General features: G+C 39.5%; 1 protein-coding gene across 12 annotated transcripts in view; it reads left to right on the top strand.

Moving 5' to 3' along the window:
• bru3 (bruno 3) overlaps positions 1–22,560 on the top strand; it is a 315,854-nt gene that overhangs the window by 147,173 nt on the left and 146,121 nt on the right. For 4 of the 12 annotated variants that reach the window (XM_064700751.1, XM_064700748.1, XM_064700745.1 and 1 more), the window contains exons 1-2: positions 17,262–17,388; positions 19,407–19,926. The exons of 4 other annotated variants lie outside the window; for them this stretch is intronic. In XM_064700751.1, the coding sequence (XP_064556821.1) occupies positions 19,867–19,926 (60 nt within the window). In that variant the 5' untranslated portion in view covers positions 17,262–17,388; positions 19,407–19,866. Of the gene's footprint in view, positions 1–17,259; positions 17,389–19,406; positions 19,927–22,560 lie in introns of those variants that run through there. 4 more of the 12 variants (XM_064700750.1, XM_064700743.1, XM_064700746.1 and 1 more) reach the window with 2 other exon arrangements.

The raw sequence follows: 22,560 nt of genomic DNA, 5'->3' as shown, positions 1-22,560 counted from the left end.
GGCCAATGTCCTGGACCCGCTCCGTGCTGCCAATAATAACATTAAAACATTTTCTACATCAATGATGCATGACGTACATCAATACATCATTGCTGTGGGGGTACACGTATATATATGTGTTGCATACATTTAGGCTGGCGTTTTGTAAACTCGTTTTGCTAAGAAGGAGCAGTCGGGCAGGCCGAACTGATTGATTTACATGCTTTGCCACGCGCGACTAACGCGACATTTCGCATCGACATGAAATGTCATTGGACAGGCGGCAGTTAAAAGGAATATGCCTGCAGGATATTCAGTGGGGCGCAAAATGAAAAAGGGCGTGTGGAGGCTGTCGGGCGTGATGGAGAGTGGGAGGGAGTGAGAGCGTGAGCGGGTCTCGCATTAAATATCAATTTCGTTTATCTGTGCGCCTGTTCCTGTGCCCACTTAGTTTTATTAGACAACTGAAAAGCCACCAAAATTGCCAACAATTTCCTTTATTATAAGCATTTTGGCTGTGCGTGTGTGTGTGTGTGCGTGTGTGTGTGCGTGTGTGTGTGCGTGTGTGTGTGCGTGCTACGTGTTACAGCTGCCAGCTGCTGTAGCCGCACACAAAAAGGTGTTGCCTAGCCCATAGGCGCGCATTACTATAAATTCTTAAACATTTTTACAGCAGTTGGGGGCACGCTCCCTGGCTACAGGTGCAAAAGGCTGCTTTAAAGCAGCTCCGACAACAACAACAACAACAACAACAGGAACAACAACTTTTATGGGCCACCCCCAAACAATGTATGTAATAATCTTGCAGCCTTTAGAAATCACAATTTTATTGACAACTCAAGTTGTTCTTGATTACATGAGTGTGTTGTGTGTATCTGACAGATAGCACACACACACACAAACACTCGCACACACACACTCGCACACACACACACACACCCTTTTAAGTTTATTAAATTTGGCAATTTCTTAGACCTGCCTATAAGCTTAGGTTTGGGCTGTCCAGAGATCCCAGCCTCTCCCACTGCCGCACTCAAATCCCTGGCGAGTGCGTGCCTAATGCTTCTGTCCATTTTTGCGTTGTATGTCCTTTGCTTGGAGCAACCCATCAGCTGGCTATGCTTGCTTGTTGGCACTTTCTGGTTGAATCATCATCATGATGACAAATCAAAATAATAAGAATATAAATAAAACTCAATTAATTGTGAAAGCAGCTTTCAGTTTAAACTGAAATTGCATTTCACATTTTCTAAATCTATGCACAAATATTTCTAGAGCATCTAGAGTGCGGTGCTTTACGATTCTAGTTTTAGTCTGTGTTATTCGCAACATGAGTTCCTTTTTTAGCTTTTCTCTGACAAGGCATTTGTGAGTGAGTGGAATAAGGGTCGAGGTTGGACAGTGCCTAGCTTCGGGGGCGGGTAAATATTATTAAAAAGGTTTTCGTGCGGCGCTGTCATACATTCATGTGCGAGACTTTTGCGCTCGTTTGATTGATTAGTACTTGTCAAATGGCTACATATGCACTTTGTTTGCTTTTTTCTTTATTTTGTCAAAAATTGTGCAATTTGAAGTGTTGACAAAGTCATTTTTCTAACTCCAAATGCATTTCCACACCTTTGATGCTAATCAAATATTGTTGACAGTTAGTCAACCAGTCAACCAGTCAGTCAGTCAGTCAAAATGCTGCTGCAAATGTGGCCACGTTTATCAAAGTCATTGAACCGGATGTTTGGGGGGGTGGTGGGGCATTGGTGGGATGTATTTTCCTTAGTCATTCGTATTTATCTTCCTGTTTTCACACGCAACTTTGCGCTATTTGTTGGGCAATTTGCAAGCTTGCAGAAAACCTTAAGCTCAATTCTGTTTTGTTTCTTGGCCATATTTGGTGTGAAAATAAATTCACTTGCCTGACAATTTGGCAGTTGGCTTTAAATCTTAAAATTAGTTGTGTTTACCTATCTGTTCCACGTAGCTGGGCATTTGTTGATTTATGCAGCCAGCTCAGACTATTTACTAAGCACTTTTACCTGCAACTGCACAGCTCTTCAACACATAAAAGATGATAAATAACTATTTATATATATATATATATATGTGTATCGATACAGATGTAGTTATTTGTTCTTTATACGCTGAAATGTCATTTTATGTGTTTCATGCTTTCACAAGCATAAAAACGCACAGTTACAGTTTATTGTTAAATATTGTTTTCATCTATTAAATCCAAGCATCTAGTTAAAAGCAGCCTTAAAAAAAGGCACAGCTGAAATCTAAAAAATCTTCACAGTCAAGAATTCTACCTTTATGTCAACTCTTGAAAGACTCTCAACATTTTTATACCCTTGCAGATGGTATTGTAATCTTATAATGAAATCTGTAAATGAATAAAGTATATATATTTCAGACCAGCACCAACAGCTAAGTTGATATAGCCATGTTCGTCCGTCCGTCTGTCTGTTTCTATGCGAACTAGTCGGTCAGTTTTAAAGCGATCGACTTGAAGCCAACTGACAGTCACTGTTAAATGGGAAACTAACGTTTAACATCCATTTATGCATTGTATTAAATTATATCTAATCAAGAACGCGCAGTTGAAACCTTTAACTAATATCTAATATTCACACTTATTGGAATTATAATTTCATGTCAATTCTTCTGTATATTTTGAAGATTCCTTCCATGTTTTCAGGCATACAAATGGACGGTTACTGTTAAATGTAAAATATTGTTTAACATACAGTTAATCAACGCATTATATCTAATCAGAGATCCACAATGGAACTCTTTAAGAAATCTTCACAGTTGGAAATTCTTATTTGAGGTCAACCTCTGGTCATATTTTGTAGATTCTTAACATTTTATGGGCTGTTTATGTTGGCTGTGGACTATTTTCTATACAAATTGTATTTTTATTTGAATTTACGACCATTTCCATGCCATTTGGTCGCACTTTATGCTGTGCCAGTGGCTAGCAGTTCATATATGCGTACAGCCTGAGAACTTGGCACTTCATCACATTGCTGGACTGTTTCTTTAGCTGGTCTTTTGGGCTGGGCGGGGGCGGGGCAAGAAAATACAGGTGGAGCCCAGTAAGCAATGCTGCAACCGCAATGAGAGCCTTTAACCATTTCGCACTGTGGCCAAAAATTTATAAGCGCCTTGCGTCAGTTTTTGTTGCTGTTGTTATTTAATACAAGACCCAACGCAATTGTTGTAGTTGCTATAAATAAAACAAGCAACGCACACCTCCAAAGGACGTGTGTGTGCGTGTGTGTGTGTGTGAGTGTGTGGCGCACTTTATATAAACTTAGATAACAAACAGCTTGGTTATTTATTTTTCTTAATATTAACGTCAACATTCTGCGCACATGTTGCACGCACAGCCGAACCCAAGGAAGCCCCAGCGCCCACTGGAGTCCCCACCACAGACGTAGATAAAGTCATTTACACACAGACAGACACACACACACACACACACACACACATACGACAGACTGTTGTAATATTTGTTGCCATCTTACAGGCGATGCGAGGTGTGCAACTAAATCACATCAACAGCGCTAGAATTTATAACTGTATGTGTCTCTCTCTCTCTCTGTATCTCTCTCTCTCTTTCTCTCTCTATTTATGTTGGCCTCTATCTACTTAGCGTTGCTTATTTTGACTTTATTAAGCCAAAACACGTTGCATAGCAGCTAAACACGCGCGTATAAATACAACTCAAATGCGTGGGGCTTAGTTGGCAACTGCCCCTTGGCGCCATGCTGTGGGTTATATTGGGGTATTCCATTCAGGCAACTGTTTGCATGTTTATACAGTCTCGTGCGGTATTGGCTAAGATGCAATTTGGCGTGCAATTCAATTCGCGATGTTGTTTACAGACAACACATCACAGATACAATTTGCATGCCTAAGCTGCATTAATACTCAAATGGTCTGAATTCCAAGCTAAACATAACACAAAGAGCTCAATTGCTCTGTTAAAGCATGTCCTTTGAAATCTAATCAAATCTAAAATCTACATTTGTTTAAGATTTCAAGTAGATTCATGATATGATACTTCTAGATTTTGTATAGAAAGCAAGAAATATCAAAGTCAAATTTTCCCAATGGAGCTATATAATAAAGTAAATCTATTTGAGACGCTTCTGCATGTCTGTTTGGGGCACAATAATAAAGACTAATACAATTTGGTTAAGTCAACTCCTAAAACAGAACATGCTTTCATACAAGAACATATTTCTTGACCGATTCTTTTTACAGAGCTGTATGATATAGCATTGTGCTGTTCATAAAATTTTCTTTATGTGTTCCTTTGGGAAATATTGAAAAACAAAACCGCTTTTCATACGAGAACTGAATTTTCGAATGATCACTGTAGATTTGAGTATGCCTCATGTGCTTGGTCGCCACAATCTTCCGTTCACCAATATAGAATTGAATCTGACCAGAAACAATTCCTGTTGTTTGCCCATCGTGGCTTAAGCTGGGATCATCGCGTGTGGTTACCGTCCTACTTAAGTAGAATTCTGTTGATTAATCTTCGTTCCTTAATTAATCGTATAATTATGCTTGGTGTAATAATTGTCAAAAAGTTAATTACGAATGAAATCGATTCCTTACGGTTGACTTGCCAACTAAACTTCTCTGTCCCCACGTAGACTAACACGTAAGATGTTCAACTTACTATGATTTGCATGAATCGCGCCGGGTCCTCTGTGATGATTACAACAACTATTATAGACTATTCTGCTCCGAGTCTTCTCTGTTACACGACTACGCCTCTCGGTCTGTTGGTGTACAATGTACAAACTATCTAAAGAAAATATATCTTGCTCATAAACAAAGAGCAAATGGAAGAACTTCAATGCGAAGTTTGCTTGGGAAATCTTGACGAACAAAATGGTTTTCCAAGAAGACTAATTTTTTAATGATCAATCCTAAAGCGTCTAACATAGTATAGTGAGGTGATGATATAGTTATTCGATCCGACACACGTACTATTCGCATTTGAATTAAGAAAAGCGAAAGTGTGCAAGGATTCGGTTCAAAACCGAGTGACTAGATTGCATAGAACCAGACTGATACCAAAGACATGGTTAGTCTTTGCTGAAGCTGATCGGGCGTATGTATACTTTATGGCATCGGAGACGTCTTCTTCTAAACCTTACACACTTTGTGTAACAAAATGATACAAAATTATAAAAGCTGTTTGCCCGGATTGATCAGATATACATATATGTATATTACTGCAATCCAATTGCCCTGATTCTGTTTTCACTTGCCAATTCTTCGCGCTACTCTTTGCGAATGCACCTTGAAACACACTTGACTCCACTCGAAGTCATGTGCCCACACACCTGCTGGTAAGGCCTGCCGGGCAATTTCATTAATCTTGCTCAGCATGCTCGGCCGCTCGACGCCAGCCCCGATACGCACTACAGTGCTCGACAACAGTACTCGCACCACGCATGGCTGCCGGTCCACGCACGCTAATTTTTCATCATCAGCGTCGGAGCGGCGACAATGGCCATGTTGACGATGTTGTACAGGATCGGATGCTGGCACTGGCGCTCGTATAGCTCCTGCGGCCTGCCAGATAATACTGCCGCTAGTTGCATATATGTGTGTGGGTGGGGGTGGGGCTGGTGCAGGGGTTGGTTTGTGTGGGTAGCTGGTTTTCCATTTCGTTGCCATGTGCAATTCATCAATATCATTTTATCAATTTTCACCGCTGTCCAACAAGGCCTGGTCCCTCCCCCCACCCTACCCCCTTCAGCCTGCTCAACTCAACTGTATATCACATTGCAATTTGTTGTCTATTTGCTGAAGGATATGCAGATTTGCCTGCGCCTCGAATACCCTTTCCTTTTGCCCCCCTCCCCTGCTACGCCCACTGTGCCGCCTGTCGTTTTTCATATGCATCGACATGATTTTTTTCCTCCTCTGACTGACTGACAAGCATGTGTGTGTGTGTGTGGACACTCAGTTATGGGTGTGGCTGTTTGCTCTGCCAACGGCGACGTCGCAGCTGCAATCGCCGTCGCGTTTTGCAACTGTAATTCAATTTTAACAATTTTTCAACTGTGTTATTGACGTGACTGACGCTTCGACTGGTGATTTGTTGCCGCTGCTGCTGCAATAACTGCTACTGCTACTGCTGCTACTGCTGCTACTGCTGCTGCTGCTGCTGCTGCTGCTGCATCTGGACATGGCTGGCAGCCACCCAACTACACGTAGGCCTCACTTGTTTGTGGGTGTTTACCTCTGTGTATGTGTGCGTGTGTATGCGTGTGTGTGTGTGTGCTCCTCTCACTTTGGTCATTTGGTATTTGCGTTGATTTTTCACTGAGGTTTTTGCTCGTATTCATTTTTTGGTTTGCCCACGCGCAGGTATCGCATATCGTTTTCTATTATCAAATATTGAGCTGCAATTTCGGTTGCAGTTAATTTGTACACTACAAATTGGCTGTGCATCGTTCGCCGTTTCGCTTCTTTTCTTCTTTTTTTTTTTTGCCCATCAACATTTGATTATAATAATTATTACTGTGATTGCACATAAATATTAATTTGATCTAACCAAAAGAAATTCAGTACACAATAAAGCGGTTTTGTTATTGGATTTAACTTTTGTTAAATGGTTAGAGCTAAGGTCGCAACAATTTTTTTATTTTGTTAATAACTCCCAAAGTTGAACTGTTTAAAAAATATACTTCTCGTTTATTAATTCGAATCGCCCTTCTATGCGATTCTGATTGTCTTTTATTAGTCGCTCTTGGCAGTCTATATATGGCTGAAATCCGTGGAAATCTTTACTTGTTGGTTTTTTTTAATTCGAATCGCCCTTCTATGCGATTCTCTTTTGGCTTCAATAGTCGCTCTAGGCAGTATATATATAGCTAAATGCCTTTGAATCTTCTGCTTATCGTTTTCATATTCAAATCGCCCTTCAAAATAATTCGTCGATAATAGTCTCATTCGATTTTTACTTGTTTTTTTTTCGCTCTTTCTCTCTCTCTCTCTCTCTCTCTTTTATATATATATATATATCTCTCTTATTGAAATATACCATATATCTGCTAAAAGTCTGGAATTGTATTTTAAACTGATTGGCAAAGATCTTTATAAAAATTCATTTGAGACGCGTTTCACACTTTTCGAAAATTCCTCACCTCCTGGGTGTAAAATGGGGTTCACAGACTTTTAGACATTGTTTTGAGTTTGGTCTGTTCGCCTTCAAACTTATTTTCAAAGCTCTGTAATATAAAGCATTGTAAATATGTTTAAACGAACAGAGTGTATTCCATTATCCCATTTAATCTAAAATGCGTTTAACCAAGCGCCTAAAAAACCAATTGTGAATCATATTCAAGCAATCGAAGTGTATAAATAGTACATTAAATAGCGCTGGCCCACAATAATAATGCGAACTACTTAATTATAGACATATTTCGATTTAGATCTTTTTTTCCTCTTCTTTACTAAATACCACATAACACGCACTGACAAAAAACAAACAGTTCACAGAGTAAACCACAACACACGACATGCCTCATTGCATGCTTTGTCCAGTCAAATTTCACGCATCGCTGCTGGGCTACCTGAGCGAGAGAGTGAGAGAGAGAGACAGGGAGACAGGGAGAGGGAGAGGGAGAGAGTGAGCAGTATTTAACTTCAAAAACGAACGTCAGCCGCAACTTTGTTATACAAAATACAAAATAGCGGCCAATTTGTTTGACGCTGTTTGAGTTTTTGTTGTTTCTGATTTGTGTGCTGGCAACAGCAGCAACAATAATGTGCACAAGTATCTGGCAGATACATTTTTACGGCAGCAACCGCAGCAGCAGTGGCACATGTGCTGCTGCTGCTGCTGCTGCTGATGTTGCTGCCACAGCTGGATTCAAGCAGCAGTTCAATTGCTGGCTGGCTGGCTGCCTGCCTGCTGATTAGAATAATTAGCTGCTGTGCCGCTGACTATTGGCTGCTCTGGCTGACACAGACTGTGGCACGTTCCCAACTCCCGTTTCCGACACACCGGACGCCGCATTCAATGCCAATCATTAGGCAGCGTTTGCTGTAAACAACACGCCTATTAATAGACGCCGCGCACCGGCAACCAGCTCCCCCTCCCCCCAGCTCCGCAGCTCCACAGCTCGTGGCGCGTCGTTGCGTGCAATTGTGCGTCTCGAGATGTTTATGAATGATGCTGATGCTGTTGCTGTTGCTGCCGCAGGCCCATTTCAAATCTAGAAGCAACAATATGCGCGCTTTTCTTTTCTTTATTCATTTTGTGTGTGGGCCAAATGTTAAACGCTTTTCTGCTAACGGGAAGGAAGCCCCCTGCAGAGGGGTGCGATGAGAGCTTTCCAATAGGGGTAACCGTAGGGCATTTCGCGTGTCAAAACATACGAACATAACTGGGGAAACGCATGGAAATGTACGAAAAGGGTGGCAAAAAACTTGCGCAGGGGAAAAGCCAACTCGCAAGATAGCACAGCGGGGAAACAGAAAGGGAAATTCGGGAAAGGTCCATTAATGAAGAGTCTTTGCCCCAAGCTAACTATTGAGGAATTGGAAAAATAATTTAAATAAAATATAATAAAATTCAATGAATGAAAAGGAAAAATTTAACTTAAAAATAATAAAATTATAATGATTGGTCCAACTAAGAAATAAAGACAACTGATGTAAAATTAATATTATATATTATTTTTTATTAATAAATAAATATTTTGAAATAATATTTTTAATCCATTAAATACAAAAATTTATTAGAAATATTTAAATAAATATTTAATTTATTATTTCAAACATTTGCCACATGCCGTGGTTCATAAATTCCCCTATACATTAAGAATTTATTATTTGTGCCCTACCCCGCCAGCGAATTCGCCGCAATAAACGGCGAATTGGGTTCAGCTTAAGGACAACACATGCGCACTTTCCAGGCAGGCGGCAGGCTACGCCGATTGTCTGGCTACAATTCCAGGCGCATTAAGAGCGGCGCCTCAGAAGCCGCTGAATGCTGCTTTGTTGTTGTTGTTGTTGTCTTGGTTAGATAGGCGGGGGGTCAGCGAGGGAGCGGGCAGCCTAAAAGAGAAATATTTTCAATGCGAGCCGAAAAAGGAAAAACGTGGCGCAAACTTTTTGTGCAAAATCAGCGAAAACATGAAACGACATAAGTATGTCAAAATGCATGGAGAGATAGCAGCAGTAACACACACACACACACACACACACACACACACACACACACACACACACACACACACATACACACAGTGAGATTGAGAGACGAGGGCACGTACTTATATAAAAGGGCCTAGAGTACTTACATGCATACATATATATATATTTATATATAGTATATATGGGCTATAGGGTACGTTTGTATGTATGTGTACACACATACAGAAACACACAGATTTACTTAGTTTCTGTGGCGCACATAAAGCTGACGGCAGAAGAGGCAACATGAAATGTGAAATGTTTGGATGTTTGGGCTGCTGATGCTGTTGTTGGGTGCCGCCCAGATGATTTGTGCCAGTGTAGGTGCCCTAACAAACCCCGAGCAACAACAACAATAACAACAACAACAACAACAATAACAACAACAACAGAAACGGGAGTCTTAAGGGGAGCCGTATGGAGCCTTATGGAGCCTTTGGCTGATGTAGCCACGGCAACGTCAATCACAGCGCAGAGCGCAAAAATGGAAAACAAGTTGTGTGTGTGTGTGTGTGTGTGCGCCTGTGTGGGTGTGTGAAAAGCAAAACAAAACACACACACACAGACAGACACACAATGAGAAAAGCAAAAGACAAATAAAAATGCGGAAATGTTGGGCTAGGGTGGCAACAAAATACATACAAATAAATACATATATATATATTCGCATATATGTAGATAGATATTGCATACATATATATATATATATATTTTATTCAGTCAAAAATCCATATAATTCAATGGATTGGCCGAGAGAGCAGCCAACAACAAAATGAACACAACAAAAAGCAACCGCAGATTATGCGGCGGAGGGCAAAGCGGGAGATGATGTGGCCAGTCAGACATATTAATGACAAAATGATTATGATGACACTAACTGACTACAGAAGGCGGCTGGCTGCAGCTGAAGTGGGGACAGCAGCACGGGCAGGGGCAGGGGCAGGCAATATGTAAAGCGAGCAACAGGAAAAAAATGTAGTCGAGAAAGTGCTTTAAATGTAGCGTCAAGTTGAAAGAAATTGATCAAAATTACGCGCTGCCAATCAAAGTGGGAAGTGTATCAGTTAGTCGGAGTGTTGAAATACTTATAAGTGCAGTGTGTAGCTAAGAAAGGAGAATTCATAAAACAGTCCACGGTAGATGAGGTGACCCACAGTCAATGAAGATCTTTTATTATACAAAAATAATAATTATTATTGTTAAAGTGATTGAATAATGAATAATGAAAATAATAACAATAATGATAATAGTTATGACAATGATAATAATAATAATAATGATAATAATGAAAACAATATTGACAATAATAAACAAATTGATTAAAATAATAATGAAAATGAAAATGATAATAATATAATAATAATAATAATAATAGTAATGATAATGAAAAGAACAATGAAAACAATTTGAATATTTAAAAACATTCTGATTTTCGGTCAACAGTTCGAACCAACTTCTTCGTGCCTGGCCTTGCACAACAAATCAACCAGATTTTGAATCAAATTTTGTTAAGTTATGTTTTTTCAAAATTTTAAATTAACATGCAATTTTGTATGTAAAATTGCCCAGTCTATTGCCAATATTGCAAGATATGCGTAAAAGTTAATCTCTAACCTGGCTAATGTAAAAATAGTTTATAATTTCATAATGTGCGTAACAATAATAAAAGGGGTTGTCACTAGGAAGAAAAAAACTTTAATACCGGAGAAGTTTTCGACAGGTTTTTAAGACTTTTGCCCGAAGTTACTTTTAGGTTATTTGCAAGGCTCCTGCTGCATTTATCACAAACCGAAAACGCACTTTTTCCGCCCCGTCCCCGCCCCCGTACACTTGTACACTTTCAGTTTTCTTGGCTTTGGCACCTAAATGCTTTTTAGCGGCTGCAACAAATAGAAAAAATTATAAAGAAAATAACCTGCTTCAACCGAACGAAAAACGCCAGCAACAGAAGCCGGAATCGAAGAAGCCGAGCGGCAACCGCGCTGCAAGCATGCCCGCCCCGCTTCCAGCTCCTCTAGCCAGCACTAGAACCAAAACCCAACCCTCTGGGCAAACGGCAAAGCCAAGAGCGGGCGCCACGTTAATTAGATTTTGCGGTTTTTGTGCTGTGCAAACTTCAAAAGCAAAAGCAAAAGCAACGCCGACCAAAACCAAACGCCAAAATGTATGCTTTAAAAATTGCTGTGTGATACAACATCAAATTAGAATTGAAGGCTCTCTCTCTGGCAGGGGCTGAGGGGCTGCGGGGCTGCGGGTCGCGGCACACACAACAACAACAACAACAACAACAAAATCGATAAATAAAACTTTGCACAATGCGGCAACACTTTTACGCACTTTACCAGCGGCCGCCCCGCCCCGCCGCGCCCCGCCCTTTGCAGCCCCTTCAACAGCAGCGGCGTCTCGAGCGGCATTGAAAAACCGCCCGAAAGTATGCAGCAGCAAGTTTTTTACGCAATTAGTGTACAATTTCTTAATTTATATGCTGTCGCCAATTTATCAACACACACACACACACACACACACACACACGAATACACACACAGAGAAGTGCGTGGGCGGAGCGGCAAATTTGAGGCGTTCTGGGAGCAGTTGGCACAGTGAGTCCCCCTGCTGATGAAATATTATTATGAGTGCCTGTTGGGCAGCCGCTGCCTGTCAAGCCGTGGCTAAAAACTACCCAAAATCAGCAGCGGAAAAGGTTTAAAGGGTTGCTTGTCTCGGGCTTAACATATGCTATGTGCCATGTGCTCTATTTTGGCATAGTTTTTGGGCGAAATATAAAATATGAAATACTATTTATAACTTTATCAGAGAAGATGCTCGCACTGAATTATGTATGCCTGTGTGTGTGTGTGTGTGTGTGTGTTTGGGGGCGCGCTTATCAAAGCATTGAATGCCGCCTTGGCTTGTGGCTGTTAATTAAGTTATGATGGCAGCCCACAAACATATAGAGTTGGCATTTCTGGTATAGTTCCCCAGCTCTGTTCGGCCGTCAGTTTATGAAATTTTCATTAATTTTCGACCACAAGAGATATGATGATGTTGCTGATGGGCCCTTCGGGCTGACAGCGGTACGAAAACTTGACGACACAGCAGTTCTAATGAAATTTGCGACATGCATGACAGGCATGCGAGGCATGAGGGAGAGTGAGAGTCAGGCTTAGCAGGCACAACCAATCTGAACCCCAGCAAATATCTATGTATTTCTGTGTGTGTGTGTGTGTGTGTGAGTGTGTGTGCGTAGGGCAAAGGGCAACCGGACAAATCGGGCAACTTATGACAGCGTCAAAAAGTATGCTATGATTTGTCGCACGTTAACTTGGAGAAACAACCTCCCAATGATGGATGATGACAAATGTGGCCGAGTGCAAAAGTTTTCTGCTAATTATATGATTATCAAAGAGCATCAACAGTTTCGCAATATATATGTATATGTACATATACATTCGTTGGAGATGCCAAGTTATAAAGGACTTTCATTTTGATTTTAATTAGCTGTCCCCCTCAAGTAGGCCATCCGTTGGCAGTTCTCGATATGCGTAATCATCATAACAATGGGGCCTGACCCCTGACCCCAGGACCGTCAAGGCCAAACGCCAATGTTGCCTTATGCCTGAGCCTTAGCACACTCTCCCTGATATAATTTAGATTTATAGCTTGATTCTCGCATAAATATCGAGCATATCAGACAGCGGGTGACGGCGGGGGGGGGGGGGGGTGGAGGGCTGCGAATTAAGGCATCGCCTATTACTCGCACTTTTGTGTGCTCGCTGATGCATAAAGGCAATGGCTTTGAGTGCCATAACGACTTCTAGGTACGAGCTCTATAAGTACATATATATCCATATACATATATATATGTAACATGTTAAATCCTGAATGCCACATTCAGCTTTCAATGTGTGTAGGTGTGTGTGCGTGTGTGTTGGTGTTGTAAAAAGAAATCGCTTGTCAAATAATGTGAAGCTGTGTAAATCTAAGCAAATGATAAATATTGTTATAGGTTCGATGAATTTAAAGGCTTCTCGTGTTGTCTATTGAGTCATAATAATATTATATTATTAAGTAAAAACAATAATAAATAATATATACGATTAATCCTTAAACATTTTATGGCCGCTTCAAAGTAGGCTCGAAAACATTTGAGAATCGTCCGAGAAACATTTTATAAAGGTTTCTTTATAGTTTGGAATATGTATGTCGAAACTCTACTATATTACTGGGTACAGAAACTGTGAAAAATGTATAAGATAAATGCTTGAATAAGTCATAACCAAAAGCTGCTGGAAATCAGAAAAATATTTGGGAACCGAACGATTATTCATAGTACAAAATATATGAAAATCGGTATTTAAATAGTTCAACTTTTATATGTACCAAGCTATATACATATATTATTAGGGGAAAACTGTACATAAAGAATAATGCTTTAACGGTTCATCAGCGTTTCAAAATATCCTGGAAATTAGGTAAAGATTCGATAACCATTTGAAAACCGTTCTTTATAGTTTAAAATATGTGAAAAAGGTAAATTATATATTACTCTGGAAAAAAATATATATAAGATTAATGCCAAAAGGTTCATAACCGTTTGCATGCATAACCGATTCATAACCGAATCAAATTTTGACCACAATGTTATCCACTAGGAAGCTACGACAATAACTTTCCATCTTATCCCAAAATGCGACTCTGGGAAACTGCAAGAGCAACTTTCCATCTAATCCCAAAATGTATCTATAAAATTGATATCATATCTTCCTCTTCATCTTGACAGAGCTGTGGAGGCGCCTTAACACTTGACTGCCCCGACATATTTCTGGCATACCCATTGCGACAGCAGAACAATGGAGACGACAAATACAACACGGCATTTAGCATTAAACAAACAACAAGCTCGGACAGGGGACAGATGACAGGGTGCCCTGGGGCGCACAGTGGGCACAGGGGGGGGGGGGGGGGGGCACAGGAGGAGGCAGCATAAAAATATATCCCCAAGCTGTCCGAAAAATTAACGCAAAATCAAAGTAAAAATGCGATAAATTGGCGACGACAAGCGCAACGCGCAAACACAACACACAATAAAACAATAACAAAAACAACAACAAAAAAAGAAACAAAAGAAAAACAGTTGGCAACGCTTGCCATGGAATGGCGCGCGCTTTAAATGAGCGAAAATCGGTCGAGCATATCAAATTGAAAAAACTCCAAGGCAACGCGCGCGCGGTGTACAAGAGCAGGCACAGGCGGTAATGGTGAGAGGGCGGGGGCGGGGGCGGGGGCGAGGTCAGGTTCGATACGCGCAGAGCAGAAAGTCTAAAACTGAGCTGGGGACTGAATGCCGCTTGCTGGATTGTGGGCTGATGCGATTGTGGCGCGTGATGCTTTTTGCGTATCCTAGTGACACACAAATACATATAAGGCGACACGCACACACACGCACACACACGCACACACACGCACACATACGCAGACAAGCGGCGGGCACAACAACAGCAGCCAAATAGAAGAGACATAGAAAAACGGGCAACAATAATCATACAATGGTAAGGGGAAACGGCTGTCGGGGAGCAGACATTGATTGCTGATGTGGCAGGTTGTTAGGTTACCAACTACGTGAGGGCTGAGGATGGGTGAGGGAAGAGGGTAGAGGGGAGTGGGGAGGCGGCCTCTATGAATGACTAAACTGAGCCAAACGCGCTGACCGAGCCCAGCGTCTGCCCCCAGCTGATGGATTGAGCATATTATGCGAGGATTTGGCTGGCAGGCAACAAAATACGAGCGACTTTATCGACCAAAATAAGAGCTCATTGATAATTTTCTTAATTTAAGCAGCAAAGGACTTAAAACGCACCACGCAGCCAAGCTTTACAATTACTCCAAGTGAATTGCGTGGAAAAGTGTTAACTGTAAATTCGCTCAACCAAAGAAATTAACGACAGCCCTATGCTCTAACCGCGCCCCCTCCAAAAAAAAAGAGATTATTCAATAGCTGCTCACATGTTGTTGTTGTTGTAACAGTTTTTTGTTTATGCTTTGCACTTTTTTTACCGGCTTTAAGCGACGTTTTCCACGCACTTTTTGTGTGTCGCCGTCGCCGTCGACGTCGTGTGTTGTTGTTTTTGTAGTTGGTAAAATTGTTGCGTTTCGCATATTAATTTCTTCCTGTCTTCGTCATCATCAGCATCATCATCAACAAGAACAACGATAACATGCACGTCATTATGATGACAAGCTGTTCCTATATTGTGGCTTGCCCCTTCAGCAGCTCTTTAATCGCTCTCTTAATGCTCTCTTAGGCGCTCTTATTGGCGCAACCTTCCAGTCATGTTAAAAAAAAAGTAACACTGCTGGCATTTGTTCGTGTGTGTGTGTGTGAGCTGTGTATTTTTACGTTAATCACACAGTTTGAGTCATGTGCTTAATAAATATTTTGTCTGCCGTAACATGAGACGCAAATTCTGAGGCATTTTCCACTCACAACACAACACATAAAATACAAAAAGCAAAACAAAGCCAAGTGCAAAATCAGGCATAGCACATGTTTGCAATTTTCTTGCAACCCGCTCGCTCGCGCAAAATTTTCAGGCTTGCCTGATAATAACACCCCCACCCGATACAGTCACCGCCGCATGCTCCTCACTCTCTCGCTCTCTCTCACTCGCTCTGTCTCTCTTAGTGGACAGGCCAGGCACGGCAGCCCATCCAGCCAGCAGCAGCCAGTAAGCCCGGCACATGGCAGCCACGCGTTCGCTCTCGCGCTCTCCCACTCAGATGCACTACGCTCAACTATACAAAACACCTTACATAGATAAGGCGAAACTAAACTATGGCCGACTCGCTCGCACATGTGCCGCTGTTGGGCCCAACAGTGGCTTTTAGGAGAGCGGAGAGAGCGCGCGGCAGAGCGTAAGATGCGCGTGCTTCGGCTGCGGCCTGTCCGCACTCGTCGTGCACTCGTCGCGTCGTGTTGTAGATTTTCCCTTTAGGCCTCTTGTTGTAATTTCCAGCCGCCCGCCGTTTTTCGTTTGGCCAGCCCATGTGCAATGTGCCGCTATTCGTCTCGTCGTTTTACCGTTTCACTGCTCTTCGGTTGTGTTTTTGTTGATGCTCTACAGATTGCACGAGTGTACCACGATTGGCTTGACAGCAATATCTAATTGATGGACGCTGTTTATTCTAATTTGTATTATAATATTCGAAATTCTAATAAGAACGCTTGCTTTAATATTTTTACAAATATTTATGATAAATACTTGCAAGAAAGTATGCAAATAAGCTTGTTATTTTTAACTGATTTGTCTGATATTTGAATATTTATCACGACAGATATTTTGATAAAATACAAATTTACTAGAATAAACCTAAAGAACTTTATTTAGAGTAGTTTCATTTATTTCTTATCAGAACTTTTTGATTCGTAGAGCATACGTGACTTCGTGTGCCCTTCGTTTTGGTTTTGTGTTTTTGCTTGTTTTGGTTTGACATCGAACCAGACACAAGCGCACACACATGTTCGATGCTCTCGCCAATAGCCAACGCGTTGCGTTCGGTTCGCAGCGTTCGCAGTGTTCGCAGTGTTCGCATCGCGAGCCGAGCGACCAACCCAACCCACCCACACACAGAGACAACGTGTATTTTGTTTACCGTTACTCGTTCGTTGCCGGCTGTTGCGTTCGCTAATGTTCGAATTGGTCGTCAGATTTCAGGCTCGTTTGTTGTAAGTTCGTTCACGACATTCGTTCGGCCGCTCGTGTGTACCGTTTGTTGGTTGTTGGCTCGTCTTTTGGGCACTTCTCGCCATTGTAAGCGCCGTCCTTTTTCAGTATGATATTGAGTTTTGTGTAGTTAAGTCGGAATATTTCGTATAATTCTCGTCGACTGTCGTGTGACATTTGTTCTTCAAACATCAATATAAATATTCAACAAAATAAAATAACAAATTCAACAAATATATATGAAATAATAGAAAAACAAACAAATTAAATATAAATATAAAAATCGCTTAAATATTTAAAAATTATATCAATTTAATAATCAAATTCGCCAGCCAACCAAAACAAAACAACTTTAACAAACAAACAAAATATAAAAAGAGTTTATCAAATACGTTCATCAAAACAAAACAAAACAAAACAAAAAACAAAATACCTAAAGTTTATTATTGTTAAAATTGTAAGCATGGCTCAAACAGAACTTAACGAAACTCCGCTCTCGAGCGCCTCAGCTTATGCTGCATTTATTTTTGTCAGCTTTTCGAATTGTATTTCAGATTTTCCACCCAACTCTCAAGCATTTGCCACACACACACTTAGTGCAACGTTTTAGTCATGTTTTAACACAATTCTTTCACTAGCTCCCAAAATAAACAGCGGCTAAGATAAACAAAGCCACGAAATAATTAGAAACAATTTGTAAACAAAACACAGTTAGAAGCCGCTCAGATTGATGCTGCTGCGCTGTATTCTTTTCTCCAGTTGCTGTTTTAGAATTGTCTTGTTTGTTTTTAGTACAATTTTCCTAGGTAAACAAACACGTAAATTGTTTCACACACGAAAATGTTTTCAACTTAAATGTTTTACAAAAAGGCAAAAAGGCAAAAAGCCAATTCCAACTGAGTGCTGAACAGACATGAAATTAGATGAACTGAAAAAGATTTCTACTTGATTTCGAATATGTTTTGAGCATGCCAGAATTCCGTTTCCATTTCCAATTCGATTTTCATTTCCAGCGACTTTCAGTGAAATATTTCGATGGTTTTTCTTTTTGCCACAATATTTTGTGTTTTGTGTGCGTGCTCCCAATTTTTGGCTTATATAGTCTATTGGCCTGGCCAGCTGAGCACGTTAATTGAATGCTCGCATTGGCATATCTCATGATATTTGGCCGAGAATTCATTAGCTCTGGCTTTTCCAGCTCTTGCCGCTGACACGGGCTGTTGCTCGCTTTATTATTGCTGCCCCCCTTTTTTTTTCTCTCGTTTTTTTTTTCTTTCTTGATTTTTTGGCAAAATGTTCTTATGGCCACTTTGATGTGCTGCCTGGCGATTGGCACATTTTGTAAATTTGTTTGGACATTGGCAAACAATTTTTTGGAAATTTTGTGTGTGTGAAATGCTTGAAAAGTTATTTGAAATATATCCTAAAGCTGTGCAAAGTGTAAGCTGAGTTTCTCTGGCAAAGCACATTCCTTAAAGTAGCTCAATTGAATTCTCAATTAAATGTTTGAAAAGCGTTTAATTTAGATATTTGTTGAATAGACTTACATTTCTGCTTTAGAGAGTCTCAGATATTTCATTGAAGGCATTTAAATTTTATGTCTGATAAAATATAAAATAAAACGTTTAAATTTAATATTAAAATTAGATATTTGTCAAATAGAATAACTTTTCTGCTTAAGAAATCCTTTAATTTTTCAATTCGATACTTTTAAAGCATTAAAATTAAAAATTTGTTATTTAGTTAACATTTCAGCTTTAAAGTTGAAAAAAAGCTAGGACTATAATGTTTTTGCATGTTTCACAATTAGTTAAAAAATTTCACTCAAATGAAAGAAAGTCAAAATTCGTTTTAAATCTATTGACAAGTGCTTTGAAGTATAGATATATATTCTATATATATTTGATATTTTCCAAATAAATTATTTTAAAAATTTTCTTAAAGTGCTCGCTCAAAAAATTCCAAAACTTTAAAGCAATTAATCAAGATTTCGATATTTCAATTCTTAATATATACTCTAAAACATTTAAAATTTTAATAAATACTCTAAAAAAAAAATTTCAAAATATTTTCTGATTAGCTTAAAAGATTTTCTTGTATGCTTTAAAAATGCACTTTTTAAATTAATAAATTGAGATTTGCAGCATTCCGCATGAAATTGCTGCAAATTGTTAACCCATTTTTTCGTGCAACATTCCGCACAAAATTGTTGCAAGAAATTTAAGTGAGGCATTAAATTAAATTCATTAAATGAGGTATTCAAATGCCGCATTCCAGGCATTCCAAATTTCCAGGCACTTAAGCACTTAATCTTATCGAGAAACTGAATACTTCAAAGCACATTAGAAAACTGTACCGAGTAAATCAAAATATGAAATTCAAATGCCAAATGAACCATGCTTATAAGAGAGAGAGAGAGAAAACAACAACAACAACAATAATAATAAAAATAATCATATTCATATTCATTTTTAGAAAACAAACAAAAATAAAATTAAACTGTGTGTGTGTGTTTAAATACTGGAAAGCGCAGATAAGATAAATTATATACACGCACACAATTGCAAACAACGACAACAACAGCAACAAGAAAAATATATATATATATATATATATAGATATATACATTGGTAGAGCAAATCGATAACAAATGAATTCTGTAGCCAACTGAGCGCAACTCAAGTGCAAAAACCAAATCAAAAAGTGTTAAACTTAGCAAAAACCAAAAATATATATAAAAAATAAAAATATAAAATAATTGAAAAAACAAATAATAAGCAAGAACTTGGGCAAACTAAAAGAGAAAGAGAGAACTCAAAGAAAAAAAAAACACAAAAAACAACAGCAACAACAAATTAAAACAATTTACAACGATAACAAACAAAAAATTGCTATTTCTCGCAAAGGCGCAACGTTCAAGAGCAAATCGTTCCATATGGTTCATATTATTGAATTGGTCGGCCAGCCGAAGGTTGAGTTTGCTCAACAAGTTACTGTGAGTATACACATACATATATATTTGCTGCTACATACATACATAAATAGAGTGTGAGTGTGTATTCCAAAAATTGAGTGCAAATGAATTTTTACACACACACTCGCACACGCAAGCAGGCAGAGAGCGGCACACACAGAGCCTGACTGGGCGACAAATGATAATAAATCTTCTGTCTGCAGTCACGTAATGACAACTTAATACAAATACATGTGTTTGTGTGTATGTGTGTGTGTGTTTGTGTGTGCGCGCAGAACCTGCAGAAAAAAAGACGACAACAACAACGAAAATATTCATTTGCACACATACTCAACGACGCACACAAACGCACTTTTTATTATGTTGTTTGGTTGTCGTCTCTTTTTTTTTTTTTTGCGCTTCTCTTTGGCTTTGCCCAACATATTTTGACAATTAATCATTCGGGACTTTGTGACGTAAGGCGCGCGGGGGGCAGGCTGCGGGCGCGGGCCAGCCAAAAATCAGCGCCATGTCTCGCTGTGTGTGTAGGTCAATGTGACTTGTATGTGTGTGTGTGTGTGTGTGTGAGTGTGTGTCTGTGTGAGTTTCAAATCCCACTGAATCTTGGCCATTAACGCCACGCAATTTTGCAGCAGGCAACAGCTGTGCGACTTGTTTTGTTACTGTTGTATTTCTCGCTGGCAGCAAGTGCATTGACTTCCTTTGTCCTTGAGGACCAAGTTCTCGCCCCAAATTCCATCAATTTGCCACAAAAGTATGCTACAGCTCAGCCTGAAAAGTCTTCAATTCGTGCCATTTTAGCCTCTCATTTTTCTACTCTTATGCACTAAATACTTGGGCATTAGTAAATAAAGAAAAAAATAAATGAAGAAATAAAGAGATAAATAATTAAAGACATGAAGGAATGAAAAAAATATACATAATATATAATAATACATAAAAAATAAGGAAGTAAAATAACGAAAAAAATAAGTAATAATAATAATAAATTAAATTAAATTAAAATTTAATAAATATATAAATAAATTAATAAGGAAAAAAAATTAACAAATAAATAATAATCTAATAAATCAGCGCTCAGTTGCTTAAAGTATTCCCCATTCTCTCTTCTTCATCTATGACTTACCCAAAAATTTGGCCAAAATGTTTAAAAATTCTTGCTTGAAATATTTACTTGAGTCTTGATTAAAATTTTGAATATTTAATATATTTTATTTCAATTAATAGACAATATTGCCTTAAAACTTACTTACTTGGAAAAATTGTTCACAAATGTTTCAGTATTGCTTCTAATCCTTGCTGTGATATATTTTTCTTTCCAGAAAATTATATTGTTATTTCTCCTGTCCTATTGCATTTTCCAAATATTATTATCTACTTACCTGTTTATATCTCCCATTTCCCTGTTATTTATTTTAAAAATATCCCAATTACGTATGCCACTACGTAATATCCCGTTCTATTTCTTATCGCATTCAACTCTGCCATATGGCAACTTCTTTTACATAGATCCACTCGCATTAACGTCTTTATGGTCTTCGGTCTCTTAAGACTTTCTTAAAGTTGATGCAAAATTTAGAAACTTAAATTCTAATCGGATTTACATACATTTTTTCTTTACTTTTTATTTTGCTATTTTCTCTTTGCCTCACTCTATTTTACTTTCAGCTGACTGCCTGCGTGTGTGCGTGTGTGTGTGTGTGTGTGTGTGAGTTGTTGTTACTGTTATTGTTGTCTGCTTGTCACCCTCTTCTTGATTTTATTACACCGCCGATGCGGCAGTCTCTTTAGTTGTCGGTCTCTGCGACTATTGCGTAAATTTCATTGTGTATTTCACTTTTATGGTGGTTGCTTGTGTGTGTGTGTGTGTGTGTGTCTGTATATGTGTGTGTGTGGGTGGCTCTGGTCTTAGCTGCTGCTCCAGATGGTTAGAGGGGTACGGGGGCAAAAGTGTATGCGTACGACGTGCGTGCGTCGACTCTGCTGCCGGCGTCGCTGTTGTTCTTTGTTGTGCTTCGTTTCGTCTCTCTGTCCCACTGTCTGTCTGTCTGTCTCTCTGTCCCGTCTGTCCGCTCAGTTTTACTTTTATCCCTGCCATGGGGATGTTCGATGGTTCCATTGCGTTTGCTTATTCTAATGATGACACATGCGTTCTCTTCACTTGCTTTGCTTATTGGGTTATGTTGTTGTCCTTCGTGATGTTGTTGTTGTCAATCCCATTGTCGCTGTTCCCGTTGTCCGCTGCTTCTCTCTTTGCGTCTATCTCGTACCGTATTCCGCACATTGCTGTTCAATATTTTTGTGCCACTTGTTTTGAATTTTTCTACATTTTGCGCATCCTTTTTATTCAGCTGTCATTGTCGTATCTGTTGTTGTTGTTGCTGTTGTTGTTGTTGTTGTTGTTGTTGTTGTTGCTGCTATTACGTGCGCGCTAAGTTGCTCGTTAAATGCTTAAGTGGAGCAGAGTCGTTGACACAGTTTTCTCTTGCCCATTGCATTTGTATGACTCACACACAGAGCGAGACAGAAAGAGAAAGAGAGGGCGCAACAAGAGGAGAGGGGGGGAAAAGTATGCGAACTGTTTTTAAAGTTTTATTTTCGTTTACGAGCAACTTTTCTTTGTTGACTTGCATGCGATTGTTAAGCTTGTGTTGA

The sequence above is a fragment of the Drosophila montana genome, unplaced genomic scaffold, assembly GCF_035044405.1.
Source record: "Drosophila montana isolate Dmon_TW-CO22-7 unplaced genomic scaffold, ASM3504440v1 contig_1875_1, whole genome shotgun sequence".
In the NCBI taxonomy this organism is placed as follows: Eukaryota; Metazoa; Arthropoda; class Insecta; order Diptera; family Drosophilidae; genus Drosophila; species Drosophila montana.
Note: the sequence above shows the minus strand (reverse complement) of the source record. Positions and strands in the feature narration are given on the sequence as shown.